The sequence below is a fragment of the Lethenteron reissneri genome, chromosome 29 (assembly GCF_015708825.2).
Source record: "Lethenteron reissneri isolate LAM-NWPU_2019-01 chromosome 29, ASM1570882v1, whole genome shotgun sequence".
Classification (NCBI taxonomy): domain Eukaryota; kingdom Metazoa; phylum Chordata; class Hyperoartia; order Petromyzontiformes; family Petromyzontidae; genus Lethenteron; species Lethenteron reissneri.
Genome location: NC_083807.1, coordinates 6,706,383 through 6,729,697, shown reverse-complemented (window position 1 = coordinate 6,729,697; position 23,315 = coordinate 6,706,383). Strand labels below are relative to the sequence as shown.

At 43.7% G+C, this 23,315-nt stretch overlaps 1 protein-coding gene and 1 long non-coding RNA gene across 10 annotated transcripts in view; one reads left to right on the top strand and one right to left on the bottom strand.

Annotated features, from left to right (window-relative positions):
• The window catches only part of LOC133349211 (KH domain-containing, RNA-binding, signal transduction-associated protein 2-like), a 46,693-nt gene extending 38,216 nt beyond the window's left edge, over positions 1–8,477 (bottom strand). For 4 of the 9 annotated variants that reach the window (XM_061562509.1, XM_061562510.1, XM_061562514.1 and 1 more), the window contains exon 1: positions 7,893–8,476. In XM_061562509.1, the coding sequence (XP_061418493.1) occupies positions 7,893–7,995 (103 nt within the window). In that variant the 5' untranslated portion in view covers positions 7,996–8,476. Of the gene's footprint in view, positions 1–7,892 lie in introns of all 9 variants that reach the window. The other 5 variants (XR_009755915.1, XR_009755913.1, XR_009755914.1 and 2 more) reach the window with 2 other exon arrangements.
• LOC133349212 (uncharacterized) overlaps positions 1–23,315 on the top strand; it is a 57,451-nt gene that overhangs the window by 10,063 nt on the left and 24,073 nt on the right. The window lies entirely within an intron of this gene.

Below are 23,315 nucleotides of genomic sequence, written 5' to 3'. Positions count from 1 at the left end.
AAGAGATGCTGGCACTTCTCATGGATAGTCTACAGTGCTCCAGGATAGGATATCAGCCTATCAATCCAGTGCCAGCTCCAGATCTTCTTCCATAAACAGCGTCCATCCCTGTTTCAAGAGTGTCGATCAGATTACCAAGAAATAGCACTAGCAGTTTTTACACCACTGACCATTTAACACCACCCTTTCCATATCACGCGAGTGCATTCATACAGTACGTTCACATAGAATTCATGGAAACAAGTGGCATTGAAGGGATAAAGAAATGCACTCTGTCCATATATTTGGGTACACGCATGTGTTAACATCATGAAAATGAAATGTGTCTCCACGCTCAAACAGGTGTGGGGCAGTGCTTTGTCTCCAATGGAGAGCGGTGGCACAGCGATTATGAACCTGGCTCGCGGCCAACATCGGTGAAGAATGTATGAACTGGTTTCTGGGCCTCCCCTAGGTCGAATCGGTTCTAAACGAGTAACTGTTGAGGTGTGTAAACTCCAGCGTTGGGGAGAAAAAGCGGCCAGGCACGATGCTGGCCGGCCACCCCCTGGTTTGCCGTACCGACCTTAATAGGTGCTTGCTCAAAATTGGTAATGGCTATATGGGGATCTTTGTTTCGTCTTATTCTCCAATGGTGGTACTGGTAAAATGTCCTGCATTCTTCCCATGTTCCTCCACAGAATGACCACTGGTCACTTTCCACAAAGTTGGCACTCTTCTCATCAAACCCTGGGGGGGTTATGAGTTTGTCCTGCGACCAGGACCTAAACATGTGGCCTACTATGGTACCTCCTCACAGGGCCTATTCTAATCTTGCAGATGGCAACGTGTTCAAGGAAAGCAATGCCAATGTTGAGGTCTGCTAGCCACGAGAGGGTTGGTGTTAGTGCTATTCCCCATTGAACGAGCACAGATGACAGCGTTTTACTACTCTTTGGTTCTTTCGGTAAAGTCACGTAGAAAGAAATTAAATAATAATGTATTTCTACTTGACTTTACCGAAAGAACCAGAGTAGTCCCTGCAGTCACGAAAGCTTCGAATCTAGCGTTTTACTACTACATGGTGTATGAAAGGCGATGAAGACTACCAATTTATAAAGCTGGTCAAGTAATGTACAGGCAGTCCCGTTTCGTCGATTGTTAGTATATCGGAATATTTACGGTCAGTGTTATAAATGTTCTGCTTAAACAAAAAAGGGAAGCATTGTTAAGCGCATGAGAAGAAATAGTGTACATTCGTATGTAATACTGTAATACATACTGTATAGTAAATAAAACATAAAATAAAGTAGCATGAATAGAAATAAAAATCAGTTATATTTTCACTGAGCTTGAGCCCTGATGCTGGCTTGCTAAGTGGCGGTGACGTCACCACGACGCTTGTGCCAGGCCATGTGCACCTTGAGGCCACGTGAAGTGTCGAACGCCCGCTGGCAGGAGATCATGGGGCAGACCCAGGTGCCACGGGTCGACTGACCGAGATGACCGAGATGACTGGCTGATGCACCACCTGTGCCCCCTACTGTACCAACTTGCTGTGCTTTAGCCACCCGGCGCTCCGCTCGTTGTTGTGAGCGTCTCTCCTCCGCCCTCCGTTGTTGCTAGAGGGCGACTGCCTCCAACTGCCCAGCAGCGTCCTTCACGAGCCTCCTCCACAGAGACCGATCTTGACACCGCTGGTACCAGTCATTGGCAAGTCCACTCAGCTCCACGTACTCCTGTACCACATCACTCCATCTCTTCTCTAGCCCATGCCGCGCCCGTTTAGCCCCCTCGATCCGGCCGAACAAAAGCTGTTTAGGCATGCGGTGGCTGGGCAAGCGGGCTATATGACCCAGCCAACGCAGCTTTGCCTGCCGGAGGAGCTCACCGATGGGACTTTGCCCAGATCTTTCAAGAATTTGTGAGCTCACACAATCCAGCATGGTTAAACCCAGGATGGACCGTAGGCAGGCCAGCCTAAATGTTTTCAACCATCGGACACTCCACCCCTACAACTCACAATCGGCAAGCACACACACACTCACACACACACACGGAGCATGCATGCACACATCGACGACAACGGCACCCCCCCCCCCCCCCGTGTGGCATTAACACTGTTGGGGTGAGTGTTGTTAGTGAGCACCTATGAAGGAAGGCCAGCACGGCAGACGAGGGGTTTGAGTGGCCAGCACCACGCCCGACCGCCATTGTCTCCCGAGTAGCGATGTTTAATTGTTTAATATTTGTATTATTTTATTATTTCCTTTCTACGTGAGTTTGCCGAAAGAACCAAGAATAGAAAATAAACTGTTTTATTTTCAATGACCTTGAGTGCTGATGTTGGCTTGTGCTTGTCAGAAGGGGCATTTCTAGGAGACTCATAACATCTCGCGAAGGATCACTCCGTAGTTCGGTTCGTGAGTATGACCGAACGTTCGCAAGTTGGATGGTTAAAAATAACATCTTATGGTGGTTCGTTTGTAAGTAGGGATGTTCGTAATTCGGACGTTCGTATCTCGGTAGGACTGCCTGTATTAATTGCACTGAAACTTACTGCCACCGTGGTGCTGCCTGAAGAGCGCCTGTTGACACAGCAGGGGCACAGACTTCACACCAGGAGTGGCATGTGACAAGCTTGCTGCGGACCACATTCTCTCTTGGGATATTGTAAAAGCTCGGAAGCAATTGTCACCCTCTGCCTTTTCAAACAGGAACGAGTTCCTTCGACACTCATCTCGCACTTTGTTGAAGTGGAGCTGGGATACAATTATTATTTACACAACACTCCAACATGAAACTGCTATATTTTGTTTTGCTGCGATGGCTGCTTTACGTCAATTACTGCACACGTTTGATTTTTGTGGAGGTTACAACCGGATTCTGATGAGTAAAGGAAAGGAATAATCTATAATAACCACAGGCTTCCTGAACTGTGCTTACAGAAATATAATGCAGGTCAGGCAGTTGTAGTAAAACTACACCACGAACTCTAAAAGTCAAATGCACAGGCCTGCAAATATTTGCTCACAACACTGCTAGCAGAAGGGAGCTCTATAGAGCCCCTCGAGAGAGAGAGAGTATTTGGCCTACTCTTCGACGCCACTGGGCATTTGTGCAAAAGAGCTTCATAGCTCATCGGATTCCTCCAGTATAAATATTCTGAGATGTCTTGGAATGAGGTGGGAGTATCCACACTTTACCCTACCTGCCGGTCGACCGACCTTGCTGCGCTCATTTATGCTGCTGGGTTGAATGTGGCGGGGGTGGGAGGGGGTCAATTTAAGAAGCTTCCATTGTTTCCTTTGCAGCACAGGGAGATTGACCCAGTGATGAGTGGATTGCAAGTCCAGTGTGTTAACAATTACCAAGGCAACATCCCTTTACTCACATAACTATATTTAACTTTTTTTTTGCTGCTACATGAAGGACATATACGATTTGCTTATTTATTTTGTAACCTATGTTATCCACAGCGACACTAATTATTATATTCAGTTATGTATTATGTAATTTTGCGTCCAACTAGGACCCATATGTTCATGAGAGGGTCCTTGACTAGGACATCTGGAAGTTCATCAGCATCGGTTCAAGTAAGCCTGACTCTGCTGATGAGACACTGTAGGTCAAAACCGGTCAAAATGATCATTTGATTGAAACAATGCTGCTGCCAATTTGCATTCCCAGAAGGCCTTGTGGTTGATGGGAAGTCTAAAAAATAATTTAGTTATTTATGTGGAGGGACAGATATATGAAAGCAATACATTGTCTGCTTACTTATTTTTTTAATGTAATCAGCGTTGTTAATATTTTGTGTTGAATATATAACAGTATATTTTAAACAGCCATTTTGTGTTCCTTCCACACAAAGATGATCAGTTTTGTAAAAAAGGTAACATTTTCTGTCCCCCTCTTAACATTACTTGTACACTTGTGTTACCAAACTGCCCTTGCAGTTCACAACAAACTGGCATGAGCTGTAACAGTTCAACCTCTGCGCTCAAATTCCTACATCAACATGACTTTCTCTGGTAGATAACTTTCAAATGTAACATAAGCAGTGTTACTGAAAAACAATTATCAATAACTCTCATCATTGTTGCTGTCAAATCGTAAATTATACAACGATCTATGCATCCATTTGTCCATTCAGAAATGAAATAATTTTGATTCTCAGTAAGGCTTTCCTGAATAAAAGTATGGCATTATTCTAGATTTGAAGTTTTCGTGACTGCACGGATCCATACTCTTTAGTTCTTTCGATAAAGTCATGTAAGTATAAATTGCAATTGTTTATTGCTGTGGTTGGCCCACCTGATGACGGACGCTTATGTTGCGCCCAAAACGCCGTGATTTTATTTATTTTATTTTATACCTACTTGACTTTACCGAAATAACCAAAGAGTATGGCATTATTATTATCTTCCTGGATAAACATATGGCATTATTATATAAATTACATTAACATAACATAAGATTATTATCATCATCATTTGCCCATGGGCGCACATTTCAGGGGGCATTTTCTTTTATCAAAGCGCCATTTTAATTGTGAACAATGTCCTGTCACATGGTGTGCATTTCCCATACGAGGTACATGTCGGAGCTGTATAAGAGAAGCATGGACTATGGTTTTCGTGAAGGGATTATGATTGCACGCATGTTGAATGTGAAGTCGAGTTTATCTTAATTGTTTAGAGAATAATGCTTTCTTGAATATCGACTGGCAGTGTGGCACATTGCAGAACCCATCATCCACACGTGTATGAACAATTCGTTGATTGATGAAGCCAGTTTATAATTTTTTTAAGAACAATTGTGTGACACTAAGGTGTAAAGTCGTCGTTGGATCAGCTGTACCTGCAAATGCAGACAACCGAGGATCCTTGACCCATGCCACATTGAAAGGGGTAAAACTGATTTTATGACATAAGAACTCTATATAATTACATCTCACTGCCTTGTGGGAACATAAGATTTAATTTTGAAACTTAAAAGTTTGCCTGATGGGGGTTATTGGTTGGTTGAATTTGAACAGAACTTTGACATTTGACTCACGTGATGTGTGAACATCTCAAATTGACTGTGTAAATATACATTTTTATTTTCCTCCCTTGTGAAAATGTGGCAGCAGGTTCCAGGATATAAAAAAAGTGATTAACGGTATGTATAACATTCAATGTATAGATGGGACTGAGAAAGAACACTTAACATTTAGGCCACCCCTCTTATATGTGTGGTTATCTGTGTGTGCATTAAGTAGCAGATTTAAGGAAATGTTTCTGCCAACTGGCCTTCTCCAAGAAATACTCATTTAGATAACTACGTGTGTTTTTATATTTGAATGCCCTTTCATACTGTGAAAATATTGTAGTCATTGTAAAATGTGTTTCCATGTGTGTGAGAATACAAATTCGTTGTGTTTATACAGAGCGTGCGATGTTGACACGAGTTTAATGTTGGTGAATACAGTGCAGTACAATGTCGCATATTCAACTCAATGGGGACATAGGTTTAGCCGGGTATGCGAAAGTGTTAGATATGCGAATCTAAATTTGCAATTACATCATGCACAAATACGTAACTGGGCAAAAGCAAAGCACAATGTGCTTAAAACACAGGGAAATGTTGCACGGTGCTTTAGAAGTAAGGGAATGTGCTTGAGATTCAGAACACATTACTCGATGTTAAAAGGTCAGATTTGTGAAAATGTGTACAAAATTACATTTATACCCTCATGCGCAAATACTACACTGAGTGTGGACAGTTACCTGGTCAGGTGGGATATGTGACCTTGTACTGTATATACATACTTTTCACCAAACAGTATACTGTACTCTAATTTCCTAACAGGTTTCGGTCGTATATATTATAAAGGAATTAATCACTATTCACACATCATTTTTTTCCCCGCACGCACCATCTATGCTTTATGAGGGAAACTATGTAATCACGAGTTAATTATTACATTCACGCATGCCTTGCAATATTTAAACGTTGGAGAGTTAACGTTATCACAATGGTTCACAGTGGTCATACAACAAGAGGATTAACAATAGCCAAATAAACATGCCAACGTGGGGCTAACGTTGCCATGTTTGGTTGGCCCACCGTTGTTGGGACCAACGTTGCATGTTTTCTGTGTGTGTCTTGTCACCCCCCCCCCCCCAATCTGGTTATTTATGCCTGGGAGAAAAAATAGCATCACTATTCAGCATCAATTATCACCGCCTTGCTTCGCGGCAGCAATTTGAGTCGAGCGCTGTTGTCAACAATCCAAAAACGAATGCACACGTTTATATTAAGTAATTGGTGTAGCTTATGAGGCAAAAAGTGAAAGTTGAGCGTTTTTATCCGTGAAGTGCGAGTCTTCGAATGCTACGGTAGGTTCAATTAGTGCTTCTTCATGAAGGAACGCAGCTACGAGTGCCCTGAAGTGGAATTAAATGCACGGATACAATTGCCTCAGTGTTTGCTCTGGGGCCAAAGATTTAAGTATTTCACATCCCTCCAAAGGTGGTGCGTGTACACACACGCACATAACTGTTATTTTCATGGCCACAAAATACCAACTACAACGACTACGGTAACAAATATGAAAACAGTGTAGACCTACAATTGTAGCCTATCATTTAAAACTGTTACCACGTTTATTGATGTACTATGAAGATTGGCCATTGTCTGAAACGTCACCGTATATATGTTACTTTTAAGGCAGTGTGATTGACGAACGTGTTGAGTTTGAAGGAAGTTTAAATATTTATTTAAATATACATTGTCTCAGAAAAGAAACGTTAATGTACAATCGATGCGCGTGCATTAATGGACAATCCGTAAATGCCCCCCCACCCACTGAGGACATATGGCTGACAAGGCAGCCCAGGTATTTAAGCACCAGGTGATTGTAGCGGGGTGGCTCACCGCTGTCTCTTTACTCTCAGAGTTGCTTGCTGTCGATACACACGTGGGGCCGACTTGCTCGCCACCGATGAACCCTACTCATTTGTTCCTATGCACTTTGCCACTACAATGGGTGTTACGGCGCTACGCAGCGCCACGGCGCGTATGCATATTTCATACAGGCTACAAGCAAGCGTGCACGTGTAAGCATACATAATGTAATGCAATCAGTGCTAAGTGCTGCGGACATTGCTTCCGTGACCCCATCGCGGTGACCTTTGCAAGCAACGGAGACGTGCCTTTTTTTAACAAGCACACCTGGCTTAGTATCCTTTCACTGAAAGGTCCCACAGTTCAGGATATTCATTTGCTTCGAGACGTGCATACACATGGCACCGCAGCACAGTGCCATTAACTAATGTGTTTTTGGCTGATTTACGGGATCCATTCTAATGCCTGGTGGTAATGGGCTCTGGCTGTGTGGTTGTTTGAGTCATGCTGCTGCTGCTCGTAATGCGCTTCTTGCGCAGTGCTTGCGTTTTTCGTTGTGTGTGCGTAAATCGTCGCTTTCCACGTGCTTTCTTGCGGCCCTTTGTGTATAGTTTTCCCCATTCGTTATTTTGAACTGCGGTTCCACCACGGCACATCATTAAAACGTAGCCCTTGGAACGAAAGCGTCTCCCTTTGCTGGCGACGGCTGCGTATCATTGTTGTGTACAAATATGCCCATTGTTTACTTAAGCCGCGTCTTGTCGAGTTCGCATATCTCAAACACGCAAACATTATTCACTTGCTGCGTGCTGGGTTTTGGTAACGTGCGCGTGTGTGCGCGTGTGCGTTCAGGCTGTATGCGCGGAGGGGAATCTTTGTCTTTTAGTGTGCATCGTTTGTACGTGTGGTTTGTGCTGAGAACTGTGAGTGAAGCGTATTAAAGCCACTCTGCCTGCCCGCTCATACACTCACCGCCCACCCATTCACTCACCAATCCACTCACTCACCCACCCACTCACCTGCTGACATTTGCCTGTCCGCGTGCCCCAGCGATGCGCCCTCCGGGCTGCCCTTCTCGGCCGGTGGCGGTGAGGGCAGCAAGTTGCCACCTTCGAGCTCCATGGTCCAATCGCCTTCACTGCAGGCGCCTTCCTGCCGCCTTTCCTTTCTTCCCCACAGCTCTGTTGTCTCCTCTCTCGCAAAACAGCCTCCCTATACCCCCTCCTCTCCTCCTCGGTTCCCACGGCTCCCACGCGGGACCAGAGCCCGCACCCAAGCGGGACACTCCGGGGGCCAAGGTCCCTCTTACTTCACCGCTACCTTGCTCCCGGTCGCTCTTCTCTCGGTAGACACTCTGCGTGCGCTAAAGCTTCGACCTTAGCGCCTGTTTAGCTTGAGCCTAGCTTCGGCAGCTCGCGTATGATGAATGCTGGCCGGGGCTGCGACTATTCGCTCGTCGCCAGCTGTTGTTGTGCGTGCTTGTGTGTGCTGTGCGCTCCCTATACCCGCCCCATGCACGAATGTAGCAGCAGCCCCTGATAACGCCTTCCCAGCGGATGCTGGATATTCATTACCAAGTCCGTCCGCTGCGAGGAGTAAATACGCCTCCACGCTCATCAATGTCGTCTCCTTTTATTCATTTATTCCGTCCGTCCTTTATTTAAACATAATATCCCAAAAAAAGAATGAATGCCTTTGCCCGTAACTGCAATTGATGTGCCTTATTTTTATTAGTTTGAATTGTTTAAATTGGGAGTGCCTATACGTGTCTGTGAATGTGCATTGCGGGCATGCACTGGTTTCTGCTGTGGTAATAATAATTATTAAAATAATTCATTTATTTGATCCATGTGAGGGCTTACTTAGTATTGCAAGGCGATACGATACAAAAACTCCTGCAAAAAAATGTCTTTGCTCTGAGTAATTTTACATTGCATGTATGCGTGCTTTGGCTTGATACTTGTTATATCCAGCAAATATATGTGGGAAATATATAATTAATTACGTGTACATATACACTTTTATGTATACACCTCTATGGGCAAATGTATGTACAAATATTCCAAATACATTTACTTGTAAACACTCATGGAGAAAGTATCAGGATATCTCTAACAGTATATCTACATCAGTAAACTGTATATCTACACCAATACTCTGTGTGTATAACACATAAACTCCACACATTTTTCCATATCATTGCCCTAAAATGGCCTACCTCAAGTTTCCGTACTAGCACCATCACTATTTAACGTAAGTGACCTGCCATGTACACCATCTCGCAAGTTCATATGTGCATGTGACATAGCCCCTTTGCTGCACAGGGCACAAACCTCAAGAACATTGCCAGTACTCTCACAGCTGATCTTAACATTATTGGAGGAATTTTTCTGTCGCTGGAGACTCCGACCAAATCTTTCCAAACCACCGCAAGCACTTTCCACTTGAATAATCATGCAACGGATACCAACCTTTATGTGTCCTTCTGTGGTAGCCCAGTGCGCTATGACCGCCCTGCAAGATATCGAGGGGTTATAATGAACAGAAGCCTGACGTTCAAGCCCCGCATAAAAACAAGTCTGTGAAAAGAGCAAACCAAGAATTTCCCTGCTACGGAAACGTGCAGTAACGACCTGCGGCACCTCAGCCAATCTCCTGTGAACTGCCATCCTCTCACTGATCAACTCAGTATTCCTGCACTCCAGCCTGGTCCTAAAGCTCGTACACAAAACTGCTGTATGCACAATTAAATAACACATGCGCATTTACTGAAACTGACACCAACCCCTTGGGCTCCCTGTTCTAGCAAAAATTAAGCCACCAAATATCCACAGAGACATGCAAAATGCAAGGCAGTTTTCTTGCCAATGACAACCTATCCATTAACCAAGGCATCAACAATGTACATTGCCACCGACTCGAGTCCCAATCCTCCTTCTGGGATGGCGCTGCTGTTACTCTTCTACAATCTCATCCAAATCCATAAGAATGCTGGCAAACAGATTGGAACAACGCAGACTTCCAGAATTAAACACCTTATTCGAGACCCAAACATCACACCTCGTGGCTTTCTCAACCGCATCAGAACATCAACAGGCCGATGCACACATCTTCATGAATAGAACATTTAAGATAAGCCACAGTGAGACCGTGGCCATGCAACCAAATCTCCCGCACTGCCGATTAGCACGGTTGGCTACATACGATGCAAAATAAGCTCAACGTACATACATGAAAACTATGGACCATATCGTGAACCACTGTAGTCTGAGCTCCATCAATGGAGGAAAAGCAAAACGACAACTCTTTGCTGAAGCCATCTCATAGCTAGCAGAACTCGACATTGGTATTTAGCTCCTGACTATTGCCATACAGAATATTATATAATTTCCCTAAATTGGGAAAGGAATGCAATAGGTGACGTTTTGGGCAATCGACATTCTTCATAGCACACGGTATAAAACATGTTATTAATGTGTGTGTGTGTTCCACGGTATGAGTGTATGTGCGGCGGCGTCTTTATTTTGGCGAGACGCATGCAAGTGGCCGGGCACAGAGAGGGCCCAGCCGACTGTGTAGTGCGGCACGTATGCAAGCTCCCACTGATCGTCGGAGAGGCGAAGGAGGTTAATTATTTTATATGAAAATACGTTTGCCCACTTCTGCCAATTGCTTTGATAATTAGTGCATAAATATCATTTAATTCACGGAGAGAAAACAAATGCACACGGGAATGCCATACTGTACATACACACCCGGTATTGGATTTATTAAGGAATGCACAAGTGCATATGATTTGATGTTCATACAACCGTGCAATAGTCTGCATATATGGTAGACACAAACAGTGGTGCTGTTAAGCTGATGCTGGACAATTTTACTCAGCATCGTTGTCTTCTCTACATGCGTATAATGGGATATATGCATTGAAGTGTGTACGTGTCATGAATGCCTCCAGTTATATTGTATATAATTCCCATCACATGTTTCGGCTTATAAGAAAATCAAGGTTCACACTAGCATGCATTTTTATGTTAAACGTTTATTTCGGCTGTAAAAGTATAAGGAAGGTATTTATCGCAACTTGCGGCGAAACCGAGTCACTACTAAACGCGTTTTTCCATTTACAGCGGTCATCACGCGTGTATGCTTTAGACGGCGGCGTGAAGCGCTGCGTGATGACATTAATTTCACCTTCAAGCTCTCAGGCGCATAGTTCCAATGATGTTCACTGAAGGGTCGTTTATCTTTGATGGAAAATGAACATCTAACTGAAAGGAAACCGCCCCCTTTCCCAAAACAACGTGCGTGTACTGGCAGTGTCAAACACGGGGTTGGCACATATATGCTCATGCGTTATTTTAATGTTTCATAAAAAGCACATTTTTCGTGGATAAAGCCATCCGCTATGCGTTTTAATAAAATAACCATGATTACAGTGAAAGTGGAACACAGTGTTCACTATTAAAAAAAGGATATAATAAGTTCTCTCCTCTGGTCCGGTAATGCTGCATACAATACATTGCAACACACCTCTCCCCCTGGTGTAGTGGTGCATTTCCGCAATTCATCGGCTCGGTGATGGGGTTAGTTGAGCACCCAGAGATTGATTTTGTCCATGAATCATCTACACGCATTGTAGCAAGATGTCTGGAATAAGGCAGTACAGCAAGTAGGCTGTACACACATACTGCATTCAAATACCCACTATTTGTCCCTACGTTTTCTTCAGGCATTCTGGTTTCCTCCCACATTAAAGGAATTGGATAACATCACACACCTGGGCCAAATGAAAATAATTGGAATATTTGTGAAACTATCCACTGTAAAACATGAGCCTATTAATGTGTCTCTGAAACAATTATTGAGATCAAACCTCCACTTAAATGTCAACGGTAAATCTGACTGCCAATATATGGTAAAAGGTGCAGCTCTGCAATTGCTCATACCACTTCTGTCAGAAAGGCCTCTACCAGATGTATTTAGCCTCATTACCCATACTGGCCAGCCATCTTGGAAGAGGTGGGAGTACCCACATTTTATCCCACCACACATGACCTGCCGATCGGCTAACTGTGGTGTACCCATCTATACTGCTGAGTAGATATACAGTGAGGGAAAAAAGTATTTGATCCCCTGCTGATTTTGTACGTTTGCCCACTGACTAAGAAATGATCAGTCTATAATTTTAATGGTAGGTTTATTTGAACAGTGAGAGACAGAATAACAACAAAATCCAGAAAAACGGATGTCAAAAATGTTATAAATTGATTTGCATTTTAATTAGGGAAATACGTATTTGACCCCCTCTCAATCAGAAAAATGTCTGGCTCCCGGGTGTCTTTTATACAGGTAATGAGCTGAGATTAGGATCACACTTTTAAAGGGAGTGCTCCTAATCTCAGCTTGTTACCTGTATACAAGACATGTGTTCACAGAAGCAATCAATCAGATTCCAAACTCTCCACCATGGCCAAGACCAAAGAGCTCTCCAAGGATGTCATGGACAAGATTGTAGACCTACACAAGGCTGGAATGGGCTACAAGACCATGACCAAGCAGCTTGGTGAGAATGTGACAACAGTTGTTGCGATTATTCGCAAATGGAAGAAACACAAAAGAACTGTCAATCTCCCTCGGCCTGGGGCTCCATGCAAGATCTCACCTCGTGGAGTTGCAATGATCATGAGAATGGTGAGGAATCAGCCCAGAACTACCGTGGAGGATCTTGTCAATGATTTCAAGGCAGCTGGGACCATAGTCACCAAGAAAACAGTTAGTAACACACTACGCCGTGAAGGACTGAACTCCTGCAGCGCCCGCAAGGTCCCCCTGCTCAAGAAAGCACATATACATGCCCGTCTGAAGTTTGCCAGTGAACATCTGAATGATTCAGAGGAGAACTGGGTGAAAGTGTTGTGGTCAGATGAGACCAAAATTGAGTTATTTGGCATCAACTCAACTCGCCGTGTTTGGAGGAGGAAGAATGCTGACTATAACCACAAGAACACCATCCCCCCCGTCAAACATGGAGGTGGAAACATTATGCTTTGGGGGTGTTTTTTTCTGCTAAGGGGGCAGGACAACTTCACCGCATCAAAGGGACGATGGACGGGGCCATGTACTGTCAAATTTGGGTGAGAACCTCCTTCCCTCAGCCAGGGCATTGAAAATGGGTCGTGGATGGGTATCCCAGCATGACAATGACCCAAAACACACGGCCAAGGCAACAAAGGCGTAGCTCAAGAAGAAGCACATTAAGGTCCTGGAGTGGCCTAGCCAGTCTCCAGACCTTAATCCCATATAAAATATGTGGAGGGAACTGAAGGTTCGAGTTGCCAAACGTCAGCCTCGAAACCTTAATGACTTGGAGAAGATCTGCAAAGAGGAGTGGGACAAAATCCCTCCTGAGATGTGTGCAAACCTGGTGGCCAAGTACAAGAAACGTCCGACCTCTGTGATTTCCAACAAGGGGTTTGCCACCAAGTACTAAGTCATGTCTTTGCAGAGGGGTCAAATATTTATTTCCCTCATTAAAATGCAAATCAATTTATAACATTTTTGATATGCGTTTTTCTGGATTTTGTTGTTGTTATTCTGTCTCTCACTGTTCAAATAAACCTACCATTAAAATTATAGACTGATCATTTCTTTGTCAGTGTGCAAACGTACAAAATCAGCAGGGGATCAAATACATTTTCCCTCACTGTAGGTGGTGGGGGGGCGAGATTTAGGAATCGTGTCCTATTGTTTCAACTGCAAATATACGTGAAAATAAATAAGGCAAACAGCAATGACCCACGATTGAAGACTCCACACCAAATCGTCCCGATTTTAATCACCATTGGATTGATTATAAACATAGGCATAAACGTGCTGTAAACTCTGCGGAAGGTGGGGAGGGGGGACTGTGTGCGTTAGATTGTGCAAAGGCAATGGCGCAGCTCCATTTTATTAGGGCGCACGCACATTGCTGCAGAATGTGTTGGCACCTGTAGTTTTGGTGAAGGCTCAGCGAGCTCAAACAATTTGCATACGATTTCGCAACAAGAAACTTGCCACTGGCAATGGCTGGCTATTTCTGCATCCGCGTGGGTGTCTCATGGGGTCAACCAGGCATGTTATTGAAATTGCTTTTCCAGCCTAAATGGCACAACTCTCCTGCTCTTAAAAGAATGTCCGTATTGGCTGCTTCCCACTCTCATGACACCCCAGTTCATTAGGTTTGGCACTGCAAGACAGCAAAAGCTAATTTTTACACATGGAGTAACCACAATTAGATATCACTATGGACATGACTGTCCCACCCATTAATGTTGCTTCATTACTCCTAAATACATTCCCACTCTTGTCACAACTTAGCATCCAATGCAGCGTGTGTTATCTGTGTGAATTTTCCCTGTTTATTGTCTTTTAGTAGCGATCAATGCATAATTAATTTCAAAATAGTATTTTTGCAATATCAATCCTACTGTACTGGTAAGATTGTTATTACAATTTCTGTGTAGTAATTTAAAGTATACCTGGATGATTCCTTCAGTGACAATTAAATAAAATACATTTCCCATTTAATCTCTCAATGGCTTACATATTTTTGGTACCACATAACTAAAGTATCTGTATTCTTAAAATCAATTACATCGATCGTGATGGATAGGATATGAGCAATTCTCATTCCATAAGCTCGCTGATTTTGTTAGAAAGCATTGACAGAGGGTTAGTTTAGCCACTAACAAATTATACGGGGGTAAATGTTTGAAGGACAGCCAAACGCCTTCTGCCACTGAATTTATTATTCGATAAAATGCTGCATTCAAAACAATCTCTCACGGAAACTGTAGATAATTTAAACATTTACCTTTGGCACAACGTGGTATACATGTGGGACATTGTGACAGTGGAACGTGTCGAGAAAAGAAACACATCCATCTATGCTTAAGTATTGTTAATACTTACGGGATCCGGGGGTAGAAATACCCAAAGGATCCCAGGTTATTGTTAAAAATGACGTCACGGACGAAAGGAAAAAGAAGGCGGGGCGTGAGAGGGGGAACGCACATGAGGGGAGTGGTGACGTTACCGGATGGGGTGATCCTTGGTGGGATTTGGAGTGGAGTGGTCGCACGCGGAGTGAGCTCATGTGGGAAATAAAGATGAGCTGTGTCATCTCAACCTTCGTCTGGTGGACTCATTACACTTATATTACAACGTATTTAAATATATATAGTCTTATTTTATTTATTTCCTAAATACAGGCTTTGCGTCACACCGACCCTCTTTCATGTCCAGGTATCATGGACAAATTTGCGCTCCTACAAATTAACTGCACCATCGCTGTATGAACAAACAACAAGCTCTCTGAAAGGGCCATAGAAGCTCAACATAAATCTTCTCAGGTATTGCTTGGTTGAGTTATACTAAATACAGTGCACACTTAGAAAACTAACGAGCTCTGGGAGCGTTTTTACACTTTCCAGCTTCCAATTTTTATTTAATAGATTCTGCTAAGGCTGTGGGTGGTTGAGATTCCATCCTGCATCAAAGTAAGTTGCAACTTAATTAATGGTTACGTTTCCTACATTTACTTTCACGTATTCCTCGATTTATGAACTTTCCAATATTTTGCATTCATGCAATTGACAATTTGATTAACAAAATTGAATTTGCGCGTAAACTAAATTTCACGATGGCAAGGGCCCATGAGATAAACCACGAAGCACCCAGGGTGCTGCATCATCCATCCGTGACAGAATCATAATCAGAATCTTTTACTGAGACTGAGGGAGGAATCCGATGAGCTTTGAAAATTATTTTTTCACAGATGTCCAGTATGGGTACAGGGTCAAAACGTTACGACAATAAACAATATAAAAATATCATAGGAGCTCATAATATAGAAAAGGCCAAGCAGGTCACTAGATACAAATAAATAACAAATGAAAAAGTCCGATTTATCAAGCTTTGGCAAGGCAGCAAAAACAACAAAAGTCCCAGAACACACCAAGATAACACACAATCCCCCAATAAAGTGGCACATGAACATTGAACTATCGATACAGAGGTATAGATCAAAGTCTCAAATCAAATTGGCAAATGTGGATATATACAGCACTAATCTTCAGCTTCAGGATATTTTTTGAAGGACGATTTACGATGTTAATGGGAGGAAACAATGTTATCCCAAAACGACGATGCTGCAACAGCAAAGGCTATTTCACCTAATCCAATTCTTGTTCTAGGTGTAGTTAAAAGGCAATTAGATGGACGACTTATGTTTCTTGGGTTTGACAACCGGAATAACGAATAAGCTAAGTATATCACTGATTTGCCAATAATGATTTTATGGATGAACAGGGCCCAATGTAGATATCTTCTTGCATCAAGTGATGAGATATTGTATTTTAAGTAGAGATCACAATGGTGAGTCCTGTGTGGTACATCCAGTGCAAATCTAAGAGCATAAGGATGAAGTGGGTTTAGTCTGTATCAAAATAGTGCAAAAGTAAGGCCTTCAGATCACCTTTCCAGTTATTCCAACATGTAGATGTTGTGCTAAGTTCACTGAAAAGGTTAATTATACTGGTAGGAACGAAGTGGACCAGACCACCAATAGATTAATGTGTCCGTCCGTCCGTCCGTCAGTCCGTCCGTCCGTCCGTGGGAGGGGTGGTGTTGAGGGTGGTGTTGGAAATGAAAGACTACGAGTCTTTAAATCTCACAGCGTTTCTTGTCAAAACAAACACTTTTAATTAACGTTACACTAGAATACAGTATTTTTTTCTTTAACTCCTCTATACCCGGTCGATATATCTGTACCGGTACTAAGTATTATTCCTACCAGCCCACCCCGCAGGGTCCTGTTACTGGTAGGAACGAAGTGGACCAGACACCAATAGATTAATTCGTCCGTCCGTTTGTCCGTCCGTCCGTCCGTGTAGCAACATCGCCCCCTACTGCAAACACTTGGCATGACCCTACAAAAACCGAGACCTAGGCCTGAAACTCTCCCTTCGTATCGTACCCCCGCGTGTGTGAAAGGGAGTAAACATTTACATTTAAAGATTTTACATAAATAATTAAAACATTTATATTAACAATTAACTCACGGCGGCCTAAGGCCTACAGCTAGGCCTAAAGCCTAGACCTAGGCCCCAAACTCTCCCTTCGTATCGTACCCCCGCGTGTGTGAAAGGGAGTTGATGGTTAACAATGTTACATTCCCTGATGTTTTTAATAGAAACATTTAAATCTAAAGCTTTTACATTAAAAACAACTCCCTACCCCCACCTCGTCGGCGGCTCTCCAGCCGAGCCAGGCCTGGGAATCTCTCCCCCGCTCGGGGTTTATTGGGCGGGGCTACAGCGGCAGGGGGCGGAGCTACGCGGGGCTGGGCGGGACAACGGCGGCAGGGGGCGTGGGCACGAGGTGGAGGGCGGGGCTACGCGGGGTTGGGGCGGGGTTACGGCGGTAAGGGGCAGGGCAACGAGCTGGGGGCGGGGACACCGAGATGGGGCGGGGCCACGGGTGGCCGGGGCGGGGTTACGCGGGTGGAGGGCGGGGCCATGGGGCATCCACTTATTGGCGGCCATTTTTTGCCATTTCATTTATTATAGCCATTCAATTGTTCGTTCCTACCAGCCCACCCCGCAGGGTCCTGATTTTAGTTTCAAATTAACAGTTATTCAATTGTTTTCATATTTACGTGCTTTATTATTAGCATTGTATTGTGAAAAGTGAAATCGTTATATATATTAGCAGTCGAGTTGGAATGACCGTCCTAAACACATCCCTCTTTTTTGTATTATAACAATGTGAAAAGCCATTCTGATTTACGAAATTCCATTTAACACGTGTTTTTTCAAAGAATGTATTTCTTTCCTAAATCGAGAGATACCTGTACTTTGTTTTTTTTTTCGTGTACAGTGAGGGAAAAAGTATTTGATCCCCTGCTGATTTTCTACGTTTGCCCACTGATAAAAAAAAAATGATCAGTCTATATTTTTAATGGTAGGTTTATTTGACCAGTGAGAGACAGAATAACAACAAAAAATCCAGAAAAACGCATGTCAAAAATGTTATAAATTGATTTGCATTTTAATGAGGGAAAAAATTATTATATGACCCCTCTGCAAAACATGACTTAGTACTTGGTGGCAAAACCCTTGTTGGCAATCACAGAGGTCAGACTTTCTTGTAGTTGGCCACCAGGTTTGCACACATCTCAGGAGGGATTTTTTCCCACTCCTCTTTGCAGATCTTCTCCAAGTCATTAAGGTTTCGAGGCTGACGTTTGGAAACTCGAACCTTCAGCTCCCTCCACAGATTTTCTATGGGATAAAGGTCTGGAGACTGGCTAAGCCACTCCAGGGCCTTAATGTGCTTCTTCTTGAGCCACTCCTTTGTTGCCTTGGCCGTGTGTTTTGAGTCATTGTCATGCTGGAATACCCATCCACGACCCATTTTAAATGCCCTGGCTGAGGGAAGGAGGATCTCATCCAAGATTTGACGGTACATGGCCCCGTCCATCGTCTCTTTGATGCGGTGAAGTTGTCCTGTCCCCTTAGCAGAAAAACACCCCCAAAGCATAATGTTTCCACCTCCATGTTTGAGATGAATGGATATTCGGACCGTACTATCTGCAAAGCTGTTTCTCCAACCATGGAGAGACCCCTTGAGACTCCGATCAAAACCATCACGTTACCATGCATAGCAGGCGTTACCAAAAATATTTCCAAAATCCTGAACAAACACAAGATCCAGGTCCGATTGAGTACAGTACACAAAATCCATGATCTGATTCCATCCGTAAATGATGTTATTCCTGACTTCCAGTACCCTGGAGTCTACAAACTGAGTTGCATTTGTGGGATTGTTACATTGGGGAAACTAAATGACATGTATCTGACCGCATTCGCGAGCACAAGTCAGATTTGAAACACGGCAGGACGAACTCTTCTGCCGTGGCTGACCATTGCTACAACGCGGCGGGCTCTCATGATATTGTTTTCTCCGATACCAAAGTGCTCTGCAAGCCGTCTGGATACCACCAAAGATTTGTCCATGAAGCCATCCAGATATACAAACATAGACGTAACTTCAACCGAGAGGATGGATTCAAATTGAGCAATCATTGGAAGGATGTTATTAACCAAGTTAAACTTTAGTTGCCTTATAGTTTATATTCATATCCACATCTCCAGTCTTTTATTCCCAGCCTTGCACACTACCATCACGAGGAAATTTGACGTGCAGTGTTTCAATCGTGCAAAATTGTCCCCCCATCCCACTTTCACCCCCCCCCCCCCCCCCATCCGATGTACGGGAGCAGTATGAGCAGTATGCTCAGGAGCTTTAATGTCCACCCTTAGGATTAGCCTCTCCAACCCACGCCCCGCCCCACACTCACCCTGCCCTCGTTTCCCCCCCCACCCTCCTCAGCTATATAAACCCTTGTCAAAGCCATCTCTTTGGCATACCTCAGCAACTGTTATCGCTGTGGTGGTCCCCACCTGAAGGACGCTTGTGTTGCGCCCAAAACATCGTGATTTAATTTAGTTTTCACTTTTTTATTTTATTATTATTATTATTATTTTCACCTACGTGACTTTACCAAAAGAACCAAAGAGTATGGATCCTTGCAGTCACAAAAACTTCAAATCTAGAATGAAGAAGTCAATCCAAGAGAAGTCCGGAACCTCGACCTCCACACCTCATCCTCTCCAGCGGTGTTGGCTGAACCCCTGCTGGGGGCACGGGCGAGGTTGGAGGGTGTGGGTGTAGTAACAGGCTATCAGAGGAGAGGCTATCAGAATCCTTAGTGTGAGTGTGATAGGCTAGCGGAGAATAGGCTAGCGGGATATCAGTGAGAGGCTAGCAGGGTGAGAAGCTAGCAGAGTATACAGTAAGAGGCCAGCGGAAACCAGGCAAGCGGAGCCAGAGAGAGAGCGTCCGTGACAGGCTAGCGGAGCTCGGTGTAGCAGGCTAGCGGAGCAAGAGAGGGAGAGTTCGCGACGGGAGTATGTGGTGTTGAACGTGGGGAGCCTCCGTGTGGGAGGCTACAAATAAAGTGACACAGGAGAAAAAGACGAAGTTGTCCGCATGAATAAACGCCACTACATATGTATACGTACCATAAAGTATCTTGAGAGAGTTTTCAACTTGCAGTTGATCAGGAGTCGACAAAGTCCATCATATCGCATGGGTTGGAAGTCAGCAGTGGTTGTTCTATGAACAATCTGGTCATCAGCAAAATTATGTAGAATTGCTGCCACCGTCTCAGGCTAAGGGAGCAGAGGTGGCCATGTTAGTGAGACCCCAGCCAGTTAATGCAGAGGCACTTAACAGGGCAATGCTACTCAGAGTCAGAGAAAACAGCCAAACGGCAGGGAATAATGTAAACACCATAGCAAGTTACGACTTTATCTCGATGTATCGATGGTTCTGGCTGTGTGATGGGTTGTGTGTCTCACTGGCACGACCACCGTTCTCTTTGCGTGGACGCGCTTGCCTCTCACAGCGCAGTTGGCAGCGCCGCAGCTTGTGTTACACATAGACATGACATTAACTTGCCAATCCCCCTAATCTCTCTGTCTAATCTCTCCCATCAACATACTGCTAATCTCCCATTAACACTGCTGTTGTGCGGATATGCGGGGACGGGGCTCTTGTGCGGCGACGGAAGCTCATTTCATGCTCATCTCTCTCCCTAATCTGACATCCTTGGAGAGCTCTTTGGTCTTGGCCATGGTGGAGAGTTTTGAATCTGATTGATTGCTTCTGTGAACACGTGTCTTTTATACAGGTAACAAGCTGAGATTAGGAGCACTCCCTTTAAGAGTGTGCTCCTAATCTCAGATCGTTACCTGTATAAAAGACACCTGGGGGCCAGAACTCTTTCTGATTGAGAGGGGGTCAAATACTTATTTCCCTCATTAAAATGCAAATCAATTTATAACATTTTTGACATGCGTTTTTCTGGATTTTGTTGTTGTTATTTTGTCTCTCACTCTTAAAATAAACCTAGCATTAAAATTATAGACTGATAATTTCTTTGTCAGTGGGCAAACGTACAAAATCAGCAGGGGATCAAATACTTTTTTCCCTCACTGTATATATGTGACCCATAGAGCCTCAGGATATTAACCGAGTACCTGGAGCTGTTCCTGGGCCATTACTGGGCCACTCTTGGACTCGGCATACATACATTCATCTGTACCATTATGTCAACTTAAAATGCGAGAATTGTGCAGTCTGTTGTCTGAGAATTGTCTCAATGGTCCTGAAATAGAGGGAGTTTAATTCAGTGTGGGATTGTAAAAGCACAACTGAGACAGTAATATAATACTGGTATGTAGCAGCCCAAAGTCAAATGAAAAGTCCAGAAAGTGCGAGCTTTTGAATATCATCATGATTCGTGATCATGTACCAATTTAGTGATGGGAAAAAATAATAGCTTGGAGCATTGAACAGCCTTCTGTGCAGGACAAGAGAGAAAAATGTTGTTTATATTGTCCTATATGCATTATCAGGTTAATCAAAACAAAGAAAGATTCAAAATCGTTTCTAAGAGATTCATATTAAATGTCAAGTACAGTCTATATTGTAATGTGTTTACAGACAGAAAATATTTTGCTTATTGAATAGTACTTTGCATTTTATCAATTATTGTGGAGAATGCAATCATCAAACAAAATGTGTGTGCACTATTTTTCTATGCTTTGTGTTGACAATTTACTAAAGAGCATAGGTTATGTTATTGTATTTTTTATTGACAAGAACTTCTATTATTGCAGTTGCAGTTCCATTATATGAGATTCAACGAAATTAAAGGCAATGCACCTCACTTTAAGTTCATTGTGCAGGGCCAGGTGTAGGCCATTTAATTAGTGCAAATCCACGTGAACTGGGTAATGGCACAGCATGCCATTTCTAATTTGTACCACTGCTGGAAATAACATTGGTAGTACAGCCGTTAAGAATTGTCTTAAATTTCACATGTAGTGATTGCTGGCTTTTTTTTCATTCTATAATTTTGAAGAATGTAATGTGGGGCCATGTTGCTTGCTTGACTTCCCTTTCTAAAACGTAATGTCATGTAGTTGTCATAATTGAGTTATTATAATGCTACTGGACATTTAAAGAGGAAGCCCCTTTGCATTGCTGTCAAAGATAAGCCTAACATGGAACACAGCATGTGTGCAGCATTTAACAGTTTTTTACTACAAATAGGAAATTGAGCTTGCTTTAGTATACCTATCGTGTTTTCCTGCAATCATTGATTTGTAGGTTTCAAGTGGAGTCCCATGGACGAGTATTATTACGTTTTACAGAATGATTTTATAAAGTATAAAGAATATTAAATGTACTACATTTAAGCAACCTTAACTTTTTAGTTATTATTCACACTATACATACCACGTACACACATTTTTTCCATAACAAGCAGTGGCATATTATTAAATTTAGTAAAAATTACTCACCGACGGTTTTTGGTCTAAACTTAGCCAGCTTTCTATCCCGTTATGATTGATGGCACACGGTGTGCCCATCTAGACACCACTGGGCTGGTTATTCTGTCTAAAACTGCCTCTGCAATCAGCTTCTCGCTGGGAGGGAGCCCTGTTAGGTGGAACATCATGTCATTCCTACAGTGACCCCTTTACGCACAATAAAGTAGTTGCATTACTGTATTTTCTGGGGAAGTAGACCAACGAAACTGTAGTCAAGAATTTCATTTTAATTAATAGAATTGTAGTGGTGTTTATTCACGCGGACAACTTATTTTTCTCCTGTGTCACTTTATTCGAGGCATCCCACACGGATGCTCCTCACGTTCCACCACACGTACTCTTCTCGCGAACTCTCCCTCTCTTGCTCCGCTAGCCTGCTACTCCGCACTCTGCTAGCCTGTCACGGACGCTCTCTCTCTGGCTCCGCTAGCCTGTCCTCCGCTAACTTTTCACCCCACTAATCTCTCACTGAATCTCCTGCTAGCATATTCTCCGCTAGCCTAACACACTCACACTAAGGATTCTGCTAGCCTCTCCCCCGCTAGCCTGTTACTCCACCCACACCTCCAACCTCGCCCGTGCCCCCAACGGGGGTTCAGCCAACACTGCTGGAGAGGACGAGGTGTGGAGGGCGAGGTCCCGGACTTCTCTTGTATTGACTCTTCACTTCATCTCCAACCAACTCAACCCCATTGCTTCACATTTCCCCCTTATATCCCCCTCCTCATTAAGTGTCCTCAGGTGGCGCTCATTAAACCAGTTTCCTTCCGACGTCTCTTGCACGTGCTCCCCCCTTATCGCCTCCTTGGTGCCTCCCCCTTGTTTACATTTGCAGCCAGCCAACCACTGCCTCTTTCCCTAATTGCTGGCGTCTCTTTGTCTGTAGTCTCCCAGGCCACACGCTTGCACCTGCTCGTCCTGAACTGACCTCAC